General features: G+C 41.8%; 1 protein-coding gene across 1 annotated transcript in view; it reads left to right on the top strand.

Moving 5' to 3' along the window:
* LOC110497835 (protein kinase C eta type) overlaps positions 1-9,391 on the top strand; it is a 33,442-nt gene extending 24,051 nt beyond the window's left edge. The window contains exons 11-14 of the mRNA XM_036954802.1: positions 11-149; positions 828-1,016; positions 8,560-8,706; positions 9,026-9,391. Of these exons, the coding sequence (XP_036810697.1) occupies positions 11-149; positions 828-1,016; positions 8,560-8,706; positions 9,026-9,172 (622 nt within the window). The 3' untranslated portion in view covers positions 9,173-9,391. The remainder of the gene's footprint in view (positions 1-10; positions 150-827; positions 1,017-8,559; positions 8,707-9,025) is intronic.
* Positions 9,392-13,497: the final 4,106 nt, after the last annotated feature.

Raw genomic sequence — 13,497 nt, 5'->3', positions numbered from 1 at the left:
TGTTTTCCAGGGATCTGAAGCTGGACAATGTGCTCCTTGATAAGGACGGACACTGTAAGCTGGCTGATTTCGGCATGTGCAAGGAGGGCATGTTTGAAGGTGTGGCCACAGGCACCTTCTGCGGGACTCCTGACTACATCGCCCCAGAGGTCAGTTTACCCCCTCCACTCATACACCCCTTCCTCTGAACTAAGGTACCATTCTTTACCCCAATGGTAATCATGAAGCATCAGTTTCCCATAAATCTGTCTAAGGTCATTAGAGTTCACATTCTTTATAGGAGCCATCCGAAGTCCCAGCCCCACTACATCACCCCACCACTCTGAATACCAACACTTTGACCACTGGTCCTCTAGTCCAGCCTCTCTGGTGGTTAGTAGTTAGGTAACACACCTGTGTTGGATTGGCCACCTACCACCGTTTCAGTTCTGTCAGGAAAGCCCCATCTGCCTCTCACAGGCTCTGTTTGCCAACATTTTTAAAATCCCCACCACCAAATGTACCAAGAGAGGGGTCCTTTGTGAATATGAATATGAATGTGTGTATTGGAGTGTGCATGGGTTTGTAGGGGAAGCATATAGTTAAATTTTTATGACTGAAGGGCACAAGTCTGGATTTATGAAGGGCTTCATTGCCATCCCCAACACTCAGTCCTCAGTGTATCCCAATGAAGAGCAGCTAAACCCAGTAACCGGTCTTGGCTTAGTGGTTTCTGATGTTACCTTCTGTAATACTCCAGTACAAAAACTCCAGGCGATGAAGTACAGTACAGGTTCTTTGCTGTGGTGTGTAATGTGGTTTTATGTGATGTTTTTGTGGGTACCCAGATCCTTCAGGAGATGCAGTACGGGCCGTCTGTGGACTGGTGGTCTCTCGGCGTGCTGCTCTATGAGATGCTGTCTGGCCACGCCCCCTTTGAGGCAGAGAACGAGGACGACCTGTTTGAGTCCATCCTGAATGAGGAGATCAGCTATGCATCCTGGCTGAGTGCTGAGGCAGTCAATATCCTGAAAGCTGTAAGTCTATCCTCAATGCGGAGCTCATCAATCTTTCCTGAATGTCAATAAGAGTCCATGTTGTTCATGTTACAGAGGCCTTTATAGTGTTTATGTCAGAGAATGTACAGGTGACTGTCAAAACAAAGGAAACCCTTGAGTAAGTGAAGGACACAAAGTATATTAAAAGCACGTACTTTCATCCACACAGTTGTGATTTTCTGAGTTAATTTAATTAGCTCCAGTTGAAGTCGGAAGTTTACATACACTTAGGTTGGAGTCATTAAAACTAGTTTTTTAACCACTCCACACATTTCTTGTTAACAAACTATAGTTTTGGCAAGTCGGTTAGCATATCTACTTTGTGTATGACATAAGTAATTTTTCCAACAATTGTTTACAGACAGACTATTTCACTTATAATTCACTGTATCACAATTCTAGTGGTCAGAAGTTTACATACACTAAGTTGACTGTGCATTTAAACAGCTTGGAAAATTCCAGAAAATGATATCATGGCTTTAGAAGCTTCTGATAGGCTAATTGACATTATTTGAGTCAATTGGAGGTGTACCTGTGGATGTGTTTCAAGGCGCCTACCTTCAAACTCAGTGCCTCTTTGCTTGACGTTATGGCAAAATCAAAGTAAATCAGCCAAGCCCTCAGAAAAATGATTGTAGACCTACACAAGTCTGGTTCATCCTTGGGAGCAATTTCCAAACGCCTGAAGGTATCACATTCATCTGTACAAACAATAGTACACAATGGTACCACGCAGCCGTCATACCGCTCAGGAAGGAGATGCGTTCTGTCTCCTAGAGATGAACCTACTTTGGTGCGAAAAGTGCAAATCAATCCCAGAAAAACAGCAAAGGACCTGTGAAGATGCTAGAGGCAATAGGTACAAAAGTATCAATATCAATATCTTATTAAGGCACTTTATGTTGGTGTTTCATTTATTTTGGCAGTTACCTGTATGTCAAAGAGTAAATTTTGTCTCTGAACCAAAGTGCAAGGAAATCAATATCTTCACAGTTGTATATTTAGAGCTTTGTGAGAAAAAACAATAAGTACAATTAGCCTACCAGTCAGCTGTTTGCATAATGGGATACCAACATTATAGTAGCAACACTTCCATACAAACGTAACTGGCACCCAGACATCTGTTGCCAACAATGCATGCCACTAGGGCTATATAAACAGGTAGAGAATGCATATAAGCCCCAGTGGTGTAAACTACTTAAGTAGTGTTTTATTTAAGTAGTTTTTTCGGGTACTGTAATTTACTATTTGTATTTTTGATAACTTTTACTTCACTACATTCCTAAAGCAAATAATAATGTACTTTTTACTCCATACATTTTCCCTGATACCCAACAGTACTAGTTAGGTGTTGAATGCTTGGCAGGACAGGAAAATGGTCCAATTCACACACTTATCAAGAGAACATGGTCATCCCTACTGCTTATCAAGAGAACACATGGTCATCCCTGCTGCTTATCAAGAGAACACATGGTCATCCCTGCTGCTTATCAAGAGAACACATGGTCATCCCTGCTGCATATCAAGAGAACACATGGTCATCCCTGCTGCTTATCAAGAGAACACATGGTCATCCCTGCTGCTTATCAAGAGAACACATGGTCATCCCTACTGCTTATCAAGAGAACACATGGTCATCCCTACTGCTTATCAAGAGAACATGGTCATCCCTACTGCTTATCAAGAGAACACATGGTCATCCCTACTGCTTATCAAGAGAACACATGGTCATCCCTGCTGCTTATCAAGAGAACACATGGTCATCCCTGCTGCTTATCAAGATAACACATGGTCATCCCTGCTGCTTTTGATCTGGCCGACTCACTAAATGCATTGTTTGTAAATGATGTCTGAATGTTGGAGCGTACCCCTGACTATCCGTACATTTTTAAAACAAGAAAATGGTGCCGTCTGCTTTGCTTAATATAAGGAATTTGAAATGATTTATACTTTAACTTTTGATACTTAAGTATATTTTAGCAATTACATTTACTTTTGATACTGAAGTATATTTAGAACCAAATACTTTTAGACTTTTACTCGTGTATTTTACTGGGTGACTTTCACTTTTACATGAGTAACTATCTATTAAGGTATCTATACTTTTACCCAAGTATGACACTTGGCTACCTTTTCCACCACTGATAAACCCTCAGGTTAGAGCGATCACACAGGGCAGAGGTTTGGGGATAGTTTTTGGTCAGTGCAGCGCTGTAGCTATGTGGTATAACAGATCACATGGGTCTTAGTGTATGACAAGCCTCACACACAGTGCTCCCTCACTCAGCCAGCTGTTGTGTTAGCCCTGTCCTCTTACCTAACTATATTAAGGCACAGTCTGCTGTGCCGCTGCTGCTTTGGCTATAAATACCACCCAGCCCCCCCCCCCCCCCCCCCCCCCCCCCGACTCAAACAGAGAGCACACTGTTTGGTGTTTGACAGTTGAGATGCTGAGGTGGACATTGTCCCACCTCATATTTGACTCTCAAATGAGAGCAGGGTAAATGTATTTTGGTGTCTTGTTGCTCTGCATTAGAGGTCTTCTTGGATCCCAAAATCGAGATCCGAACCGAATTGGATCCGTTAAATTCCTTCCCGTCCGACAGGGAAAAAAAATATCCAATTGGGATCCGAGGTGGGCCAGATCTGACCCAAAACATGTCCGAGCTGAGAGAGAATTGCATCCACCCATCTGTAAAAAAAAAAGCAGCTTTATTGCTGCGCAATCCGACAAAAAAATTGACATGTCTGGTAGTGTACTTTTAATGTGCATTTTCAGTTATATCTAAAATAATTGCAGTTTGGTATTTTCACAATGATATCCCTATAGTTAGATTGAGGGTTTCAGAAATGTTTTCAAATATTTGGGAAGGATGATTTTTTATGTGATGATCATTGCGTGCCAGACAAAGCAGCGAATAGTTCACTTTTGCCTGTAACCTAATATTATGTAGGCCTATTCTTTTACTGAGCAACATTACAATCTAGCCTATTTAACTTTTTTGATCAACATTGATTTAGATGAAAGTTAGGCCTGTTTGACCAGCAAGCTTCAAATTCAAAATACATTTTGAATAGGCAACGAAATTATGAAGTCACCCATCTGCATTCCCGTATAATTTCCAAGAATTAGGATCTTTAGGTCTAGGTTACTATTCCCGCTATGACAACGCTATTTTTGGATTGGAGAGAAGAGTAGAGGATCAAAGGAAATGGGTCAGTCAGTTCATGATGAGCCAGAGAGAAATGCACTATGTAATTCTGTCCTCCTCAACCGACCACAAAGTTGAAATTGGGCAATCCTATTTGAGACGCCTTGTGAGTTCTGTGTGGTAAGACATATTTTAGTAGGCTATTTCTTTAACTCGAGTCTAACTCATTATATTAGCCTAATAATTTTTTTTCTAAATGAAATGTAGATATATCCTTTAGGCCTACAGAATTAGCCTATACAGCCTGAGATTGGTTTGGATGCGGGTTTGATAGAAAAGTCATCCACGCCACGGCTGTGTACTCCTACCGTCTGGAGAGTTAAAAAAAATATTAATAATTGAATAGACAAGTTGTCCTGATTTCTTATACCTATCCATGCCATACACAATCATTAAATTGGCAGCCCTTCAATATTAGGCTACTATGTTTTCTGCAGATAAACCTATGGCGATCAGTCTACCACACACACACACACACACACACACACACACAACATGAGCAAATCCAATTTTATTTGTCACATGCGCCGAATACAACAGGTGTAGACCTTACTGTGAAATGCTTACTTACAAGCTTTTAACCAACAGCGCAGTTCAAGAAATAGAGTTAATAAAATATTTACTAAATAAAGTAAAAATAAAAAGTGACACCGTAGAATTACATAACAATAACGACGCTATATACAGGGGGTACCGGTACCGAATAAATATGGAGGGGTACAGGTTTGTCAAGGTAATTTGTACGTGTAGGTAGGGGTAAAGTGACTATTCATTGATGATAAACAGTGAGTAGCAGCAGTGCAAAAACAAAGGTGGGGTGGGGGGTGTCAATGTAAATATTCCGGGTGTCCATTTGATTAATTGTTCAGCAGTCTTATAGCTTTGGGGTAGAAGCTGTTAAGGAGCCTTTTGGACCTAGACTTGGAGCTCCAGCACCGCTTGCCGTGCAGTAGCAGAGAGAACTGTCTATGACTCGGGTGACTGGAGTCTTTGACAATTTTTTGGGGCTTCCTCTGACACCGTCTGGTATAGAGGTCCTGGATGGCAGGAAACTTGGCCCCAGTGATGTATTGGATCGTACGCACTACCCTCTAGCGCCTAACGGTCAGATACCGAGCAGTTGCCATACCAGGCGGTGATGCAACCGGTCAGGATGCTCTCGATGGTGCAGCTGTAGAACCTTTTGAGGATCTGAGGACCAATGCCAAGTTGTTTCAGTCTTCTGAGGGGGAAAAGGTGTTGTCGTGCTCTCTTCATGACTGTATTGGTGTGTTTTGACCATGATAGTTTGTTGTTGATGTGAACACCAAGGAACTTGAAATTCTCAACCCACTCCACTTCAGCCCCGTCGATGTCGGGATATGTACGTACGGTCACTGTGGGGACGATGTCCTCAATGCACTTATTGCTGGTGAGTGAGGTGGTATACTCCTCAATGTTATTGGATGAATCACGGAACATATTCCAGTCTGTGCTAGAAAAACAGTCCTGTAGCATCCACATCATCGGACCACTTCCGTATTGAGTGAGTCACTGGTGCTTCCTGCTTTAGTTTTTGCTTGTAAGCGGGAATCAGGAGGATTGAGTTATGGTTAGATTTGCTAAATGGAGGGCGAGGGAGAGCTTTGTATGCGTCTCTGAGTGTGGAGTAAAGGGGGTCTAGATTGATTTTTTCCTCTGGTTGCACATGTGACAAGCTGGTCGAAATGAGGTCAAACAGATTTAAGTTTTCCTGCATTCAAGTCCCCGGCCACTAGGAGCACCGCTTCTTGATTTGCGTTTTCATGTTTGCTTATGGCCTTATACAGCTCGTTGAGTGCGGTCTTAGTGCCAGCATCGGGTTGTGGTGGTATGTAGATGGCTAAAAATAATACAGATGAGAACTCTCTTGGTAGATAGTGTGGTCTACAGTTTTTATCATTAGGTATTCTACCTCAGGTGAGCAATACCTCAAGAAATCTTTAGCGTTAGACATCGCGCACCAGCATTTATTGACAAATAGACACACCCCCCCACCCCTCTTACCAGACGTAGCTACTCTGCCCTGGCGATGCACAGAAAAACCAGCCAGCTCTATATTATCCGTGTCGTCATTCAGCCACGACTCGGTGAAACATAAGATATTACCGTTTTTGTCCCGTTGGTAGGTCCCGTTGGTAGGATAGTCTTGACCGTAGATCATCAAGTTTGTTTTCCAGGGATTGCTCTTTGGCTAATAACCGATGGTAATGTCGATTTACTCACTCGCCTTCGAATCCTAACAAGGCACCCCAACCTTCTCCCTCGTTATCTCCACCTTTTCTTCACGCAAATGACAGGGATGTGGACCTGTTCTCCGGAAAGCAGTATATCCTTTGTCGGACTCATTAAAGAAAATCGTTGTCCAGTTTGAGGTGAGTAATCGCTGTTCAGATGTCCAGAAGCTCTTTTTGGTCATAAGATACAGTAGCAGCAACTTTATGTTCATAACATGTTACAAACAACGCAAAAAAACGAACAAAATAGCACAGTTGGTTAGGAGCCCTTAAAACGGCAGACATCCTCACACTTTACTTGAGTCATTCAACATTAGTTAACAAACTGTTATTTTAAACAAAGACAATACCTAAATAAAATAGCAAGATAGCCTACACAAATTACTTAGCTAACCTAAATAACTAGTAAATTGAATAAATAAATTAAATAGCTCAGGTCTTGAAAATATGGGCGACCGTCTTTTCCCCTCCGTATCCACAATGTGCATAAATGAGGCCCATACAGAGGATTTCCCTGTCGGTTTTGCCTCCTTGTACTCTTTCATTCATTTTCTTCTTCACATCAATAAAGAATGTCTCAATGTTTCATTAACTGACTTTATATTGACGGGCTATCACTCTTTCCCTCTGCGTCGTCCTCCTCCTCTCCTACAACAAGTAGCCTATTTTACCCCACGTCACTGACATACAGTGGCTCATTTTCATAAAGTGAATATGATGTTTTGTTGCAAAATAATATTGACACATTTGGTTTGATGAAAGATGTAGTCCTTTGAGAGAATAAAATGTAAATGTGTGATAATGTTGTTTAGGAAGTTAGGAACTCTTCAAATATAATACCAACCTCAGATCCCGGGTCAGTATTTCACATATTTTCACAGAGATCTGAGGTTCATAACCACTGAGCAGGATCCTGCCCAGGATCATAGGGTTAACGACAAAATGTCGGGTCAGAATTCGGGTTCGGGTAGATCCGTGAAGCCCTACTTTTCCATGTCTCTCTATTTGATATAGTTGGCTTTTTCCCTGCATGGTGTCTCTCTGCAGAGTTTAGTTCTTAGGCCTGGCAGAGTGGATGGATCGCACAGCCCCGGTAGAGCTAGTGGAAAATATGATAGACTCAAATAGGATTGCCCAATTTCAACTTTGTGGTCAGTTGAGGAGGACAGAATTACATAGTGCAATTCTCTCTGGCTCATCATGAACTGACTGACCCATTTCCTTTGATCCTCTACTATGCTCTCCTAGCCTCTGCTTGTCTCCTCCTTTCTCTACATCTTCTCTCTTCTCCTCTTTCACTGTGAGGTGCTTTGTTCAGGTGGAAAGTAACAAGATGGCACTGGGGTGATTAAGAGTGTTACTTAGGTTAGATATTGCTTTAATTCTGGTCTAGTCTCTGTTCGTTAACTGTGTTTGGGTCTGGTGTGACAAGACCTATTAATGTTAGGGTGGAATGGGGGTGAATCTGGTCTCATTCATCCTGGGGGAGAGAGAGAGGGCTGCTCATTAGTTTTGGCTGAGTGGGAATGCCACTGCTAGCCCCAAGGTGTGTGTTCAGACTCCTCCGCCAACACAAGGCTGGCCAATATACATTAATTTGTTAGTCTGGAATCGCTCCTTTGGGAAATGTGTTTTTAATGTTGGTTTGTTGTGTTTTCTTTTACTGCTAATTCCCCTCAAATGCTCTTACACTCCAACTTCAGATGTTGGACAGAAGAATGTGATAGGTCCACGTCTTAAGTCCAGGAAATGGTTGCTTGGTTTTGTTGGCTCACATTTAAGATGAATTGAATTTTCAAAACACATTTGTGTCTTGCCAGATGCCAAGATCAGCTGGAAAAGAAGGTGCTACTGGGCCTTTGTGTGTATGTGTGTGTCAGGGAGGTGGATAGGATGTTATTCAAGTTCGAACCAGAGCTGATGCAATTCTCAAAAGTCTAATTATAAGCCACACTCAAATGATATATTCCACCCTTTCATTAACACACATTTATATAATTTTATTGTACTTTTATTCACTTCTCATATGCAGTTATATTTCTGTGCTCTCCTCAGTTCCTGACTAAGAACCCTGCCCGGCGTCTAGGCTGCGTGGCGGCGGAGGGTGGGGAGAACGCTGTGACTAACCACGTCTTCTTCACTGGAATCAACTGGGACAAGCTGAACTGCAGGGAGCAGGAGCCGCCCTTCAAACCCCGCATCGTAAGACACTCACACACCTGATACACAAACCCTGCATCGTAAAACACACACACACCTGATACACACACCCGGCATTGTAAGTCACACAAACTGTTTACAGTAGACACTCCTGTTGAATTGTAATACCTCCTTCTGTCTTATTGTACCATTTACAATGCACAACCAGTTTCCTCTCTTATCCATTGTATTATGGTAAGTAGTGGCCTGGGTTATGAAGGTGGTATCTGTTGGCAGTTACCCCAAATTCTTTATAGAACCTCTCACTCATCTTTTGTGTTATTGTAACATTACCTCCTATGCTGTCTAACCAACACTCCAGAAAACTGCAGAGGACGTGAACAACTTTGACCCAGACTTCACCCAGGAGGAGCCCACCCTGACGCCCATTGAGGATCTCCTTCCCTCTGTCAACCAGGACGAGTTCCACAACTTCTCCTTCACCTCTCCTGAGCTGCTGGACGACTAGGAGGCCCTGTGTGACCCCCCTGCACCTCTAGACGACTGGGGCCATACAGGATCACAATGTGTCTAGCTCTGGCTAGTTCACTGGCACAGTTGACTGTTTGGCACTGCCTTAGCCTGTATCTCTAATTTTGAAAGGCAGTTTAGACTCAGCCCTCGTCACTGTGGTATATGACCGTCTGGTTCCCTGGAGGGAGGGAGGGAGGGAGGGAGGGAGGGAGGGAGGGAGGGAGAGAGAGAGAGAGAGAGAGGGAGAGAGGGGGAGAGAGAGAGAGAGAGGGAGAGAGGGGGAGAGAGAGCTCAATGAGGCCAGATTTTAGTCAGATGTTTTTTTCCATGATCCTTCCCTTCATCTTTGGAAAACATGGGACAGTCTTGACTTGTAACCTTCTGTATTAATGTGTAGTAATGCTCTTACAGTATCTGACTGCAATGCAAAGCCATTTTAATGGCAATTTGTCCCCTGATATGGGGACAATGAATTTGCCTACAGGTACTTCAAGATGAATACAAGCACTTTTTGAACTAATGGGAAGTGTGTGTGTCTTTTATTAATTTGGCATACCTTTTGTTCAATGCTGGGATCATTATTCATCAAAAGTGCCTGTGACTCCAGCACAAACGATGGCAGGGTAAAGGGTAACGTAATCAGCACTGCAAAGGTTTCCCAGAACAACTGAGCTGCTCGTTAATACTGGAAGGACTGCAGAGGGGGCTGTGTGAAATAGTTTCTCAGTGACGTAAGTCCTTTACGGAGAACACACACTCACACTCACTCACTCACTCACTCACTCACTCACTCACTCACACACTCACTCATTCGAGCAGACACATGTCAGACACTTTCCCCCTAAACTCAAACACAGGGATGCGGTATGTGGAGAGAGAAGAGGAAGGGAGAGAGGGAGACATTGTCTTACACCTCGTTTTGTCTCTGCTTTTTAAGAATACATCTCACCCTGTGCCCTGTCAAAATGGTACATTGCTAAAGCTTTGTTACCTGCATTTAAGATGGGATTATGAAAGCATGTTCTAATGAGAATGTTTTTATACATAATTTTCTGAAGGAATCTTTTGTCATTGGTCAACAGTGCGAGATGATGCAACATTTAATCTGAATTGAATGAACTGGTGATTCAGAGCTGTTGTGAAATTTCATAACGTTTTTCTCTGTGCATCTGCCTAAACATGTCAGCACCTGGTGAAGAGTTGGGCAAATTGAGAAGGTATAGCAGATGTCAGACAATCAAGAAAACCAATTACGAACATGCCAATGGTCAAAACAAAAGCATATTTTTAGGTTTATATGGATTACGGTATGCTTTAATAACTGCCAATACGTCAATTCTTTCTTTCCATGGTAATCCAGTTCTATGTGATCACAGTCCTTCAACAGTTAAATGAATACCATTTATTCATTTCCCCCCAGACCCACCCTTTCTCACACACTCACAGAATTTATCTGCAATGAGACATTCCTTGTTTGTGGGCAGACATGCTGGTAGACAGGCTGCAGGCTGCCAGCAGAGTGAAAGCTGTTTTCAAGGCTGTAAAACCATGAAGGTGATGGAAAATTCTCTCCAATGTCCGTTGACTTACAGTACCTTAAGAAAGTATTCATACCCCTATTCATACCCCTTTTTTGTGTTCTAGCCTGAATTGAAAAATTTGTAAATGTATGTTTTTCCTCACCCATCTACACACATTGCGCCATAATGACAAAGTTGTAGCAATTTAAAAAAAATGAAATACAGAAATATCTAATTTACGTAAGTATACACACACATAAGTCAATACTATGTAGAATCACCTTTGGCAGTGATTACAGCTGTGAGTGTTTCTGGGTAAGTCTCCAAGGGCTTTACACACCTGGATTGTGCAATATTTGCCCATTTTTTTTATTTTCTAATTTCTTCAAGCTCTGACAAATTTGTTGTTGATTATTGCTAGACAACCATTTTATAGTCTTGCCATAGATTTTCAAGTAAATTTAAGTCAAAACTGTAACTCGACCACTGAGGAAGATTCACTTTCTTCTTGGTAAGCAACTCCAGTGTAGATTTGACCTTGTGTTTTAGGTTATTGTCCTGCTGAAAGGTGAATTCATCATCCAGTGTGTAAGGGGTGTGGAACTGGTGGCAGAGAAGTCAGACGCAGGAGAGCAGAACTGGGTAATAACCGGAGCAGTTTAATATACAAAACCACCGGCATCCAGAATAACAACGTATGGGTACAAAACCCGTCGCGCACCAGACAACAATGTGCACAAACACTTACAACAAACAATTCCACACAAAGACATGGGGGGAACAGAGGGTCAAATACACAACATGTAATGAGGGAATGAAAACCAGGTGTGTGGGGAAAACAAGACCAAACAAATGAAAAATTGATTGGCGATGGCTAGAAGACCGGTGACGTCGAACACCGCCCGAACAAGGAGAGGAACCGACTCCGGCAGAAGTCGTGACACAGTGTCTGGGGGAAAGGAGAATGAACCAGGTTTTTCTCTAGGATTTTGCCTTTGCTTAGCTCCTTCCCATTTTATTTTTTATCCCAAAAAACTCCCCAGTCCTCAAGCATACCCATAACATGATGCAGCCACCACTATGCTTGAAAATATGGAGAGAGGTACTCAGTAATGTGTTTTATTGGATTTGCCCCAAATATAAGTATGAATTGCTTTGCTGCATTTTTTTGCAGTATTACTTTAGTGTGTTGTTGCAAACAGGATGCATGTTTTGGAATATTTTTTATTCTGTACAGGTTTCCTTCTTTTCACTCTGTCAATTAGGTTAGTATTGTGGAGTAACTACAATATTGCTGACCCATCCTCAGTTTTCTCTTATCACAGCCATTAAACTCTGTAACTGTTTTAAAGTCCCCTTTGGCCTCATGGTGAAATTCCTGAGTGGTTTCCTTCCTCTTCGGCCACTGAGTTAGAAATGACGCCTGTATCTTTGTAGTGACAGGGTGTATTGATACACCATCCAAAGTTTAATTAATTACTACACCATGCTGAAAGGGATATTCAATCTGCTTTTTTATTTTTACCCATCTACCAATAAGTGCCCTTCTTTGCGAGGCATTGAGGGACCTTTTAAACCTTCTACACCATGCTCAACTGAGGGACCTTTTGAGGGACCTTTTAAACAATTATCTGTGTGTGGGGTACAGAGATGAGGTTGGCATTCAACATTCATGTTAAACACTATTATTGCATACAGAGTCCATGCAACTTATTATGTGACTTGTTAAGCAAACTTTTACTCCTGAACTTTTTTAGGCTACCATAACAAAGGGGTTGAATATTTATTGACTCAAGAAAGTCATGTGTAATTAAATTGTTGTTGTTTTTTAATTGAAAAACATAAATCTACTTTGACATTATGGGGTGTTGTGTGTAGTCCAGTCACACAAGAAATCTAAATTTTATCAATTTTAAATTCAGGCTGTAACAACAAAATGTGGAAAAAGTAAAAGGGTGTGAATACCACCTGCCTAGAGCTAACACTATACATGACCTATTCAAATATATTGGCGACTTTATCCGATTATACTGTCTATGTTGCTTCATGGCTCTCCTGAGAGAGGGAGAACGAAAATGCAACCCTAACCATAACAGACATCCATCTGTTTGAGTCATCATGTACTGAATATCTTACATTCTTACTGTCGTCACAGACGATAAATGCATAAACAGGAAACCACAGAGTGTCACGAATGTCACATCTGATAGCTACAGGATGGTGAGGTTTTTGTTCGTTGAAAGAGACTTCGATGTTGGCCAAGCATTGTGCTAATAAGCAGCTGGTCCAGGAGATGGAAGATGGGTTTGAAAACAGCACTTCTCTGGCCTTCTGGGAAATTACATTAGTCAGTAGAAACAATGTGCTGTGTTGAACCTGCTCAGATCTAGATGTTCTTGACCCTATGTTCAGATAATATGGGAACTTCCTGCCATTTTAGCACTGAGAAAGTCTTCAGACTCCTTACTGGAGTCACTGATCTTTCCTGTGGGTGTTGTGCTGGAAGAAATTATTACAGTAAGTATTAAAAAAAATACCATTGTCTGAAAACAATGCCAGAAAATGTCCCTCCCCTAAACAGAGCATAGCCCACTTGGCAAAAACTGTTAGAATCCAGGTTCTTTCCACATAAAAGTATATGGGATGCTGTTGAATCAGTGTGGAAAACTGATTGGATTTGCAAAAGTCATGAATTTAAGGGATTAAGGGAATGTTGTATTTTTCCCCAAAAAAATGTAAAACCTAATTCCAATGACGTGACCATTTTTGTTGATTTCAGGTTTCGTTTGTTAGTTGACAA

This window comes from Oncorhynchus mykiss, chromosome 19, assembly GCF_013265735.2.
Source record: "Oncorhynchus mykiss isolate Arlee chromosome 19, USDA_OmykA_1.1, whole genome shotgun sequence".
Classification (NCBI taxonomy): domain Eukaryota; kingdom Metazoa; phylum Chordata; class Actinopteri; order Salmoniformes; family Salmonidae; genus Oncorhynchus; species Oncorhynchus mykiss.
Note: the sequence above shows the minus strand (reverse complement) of the source record. Positions and strands in the feature narration are given on the sequence as shown.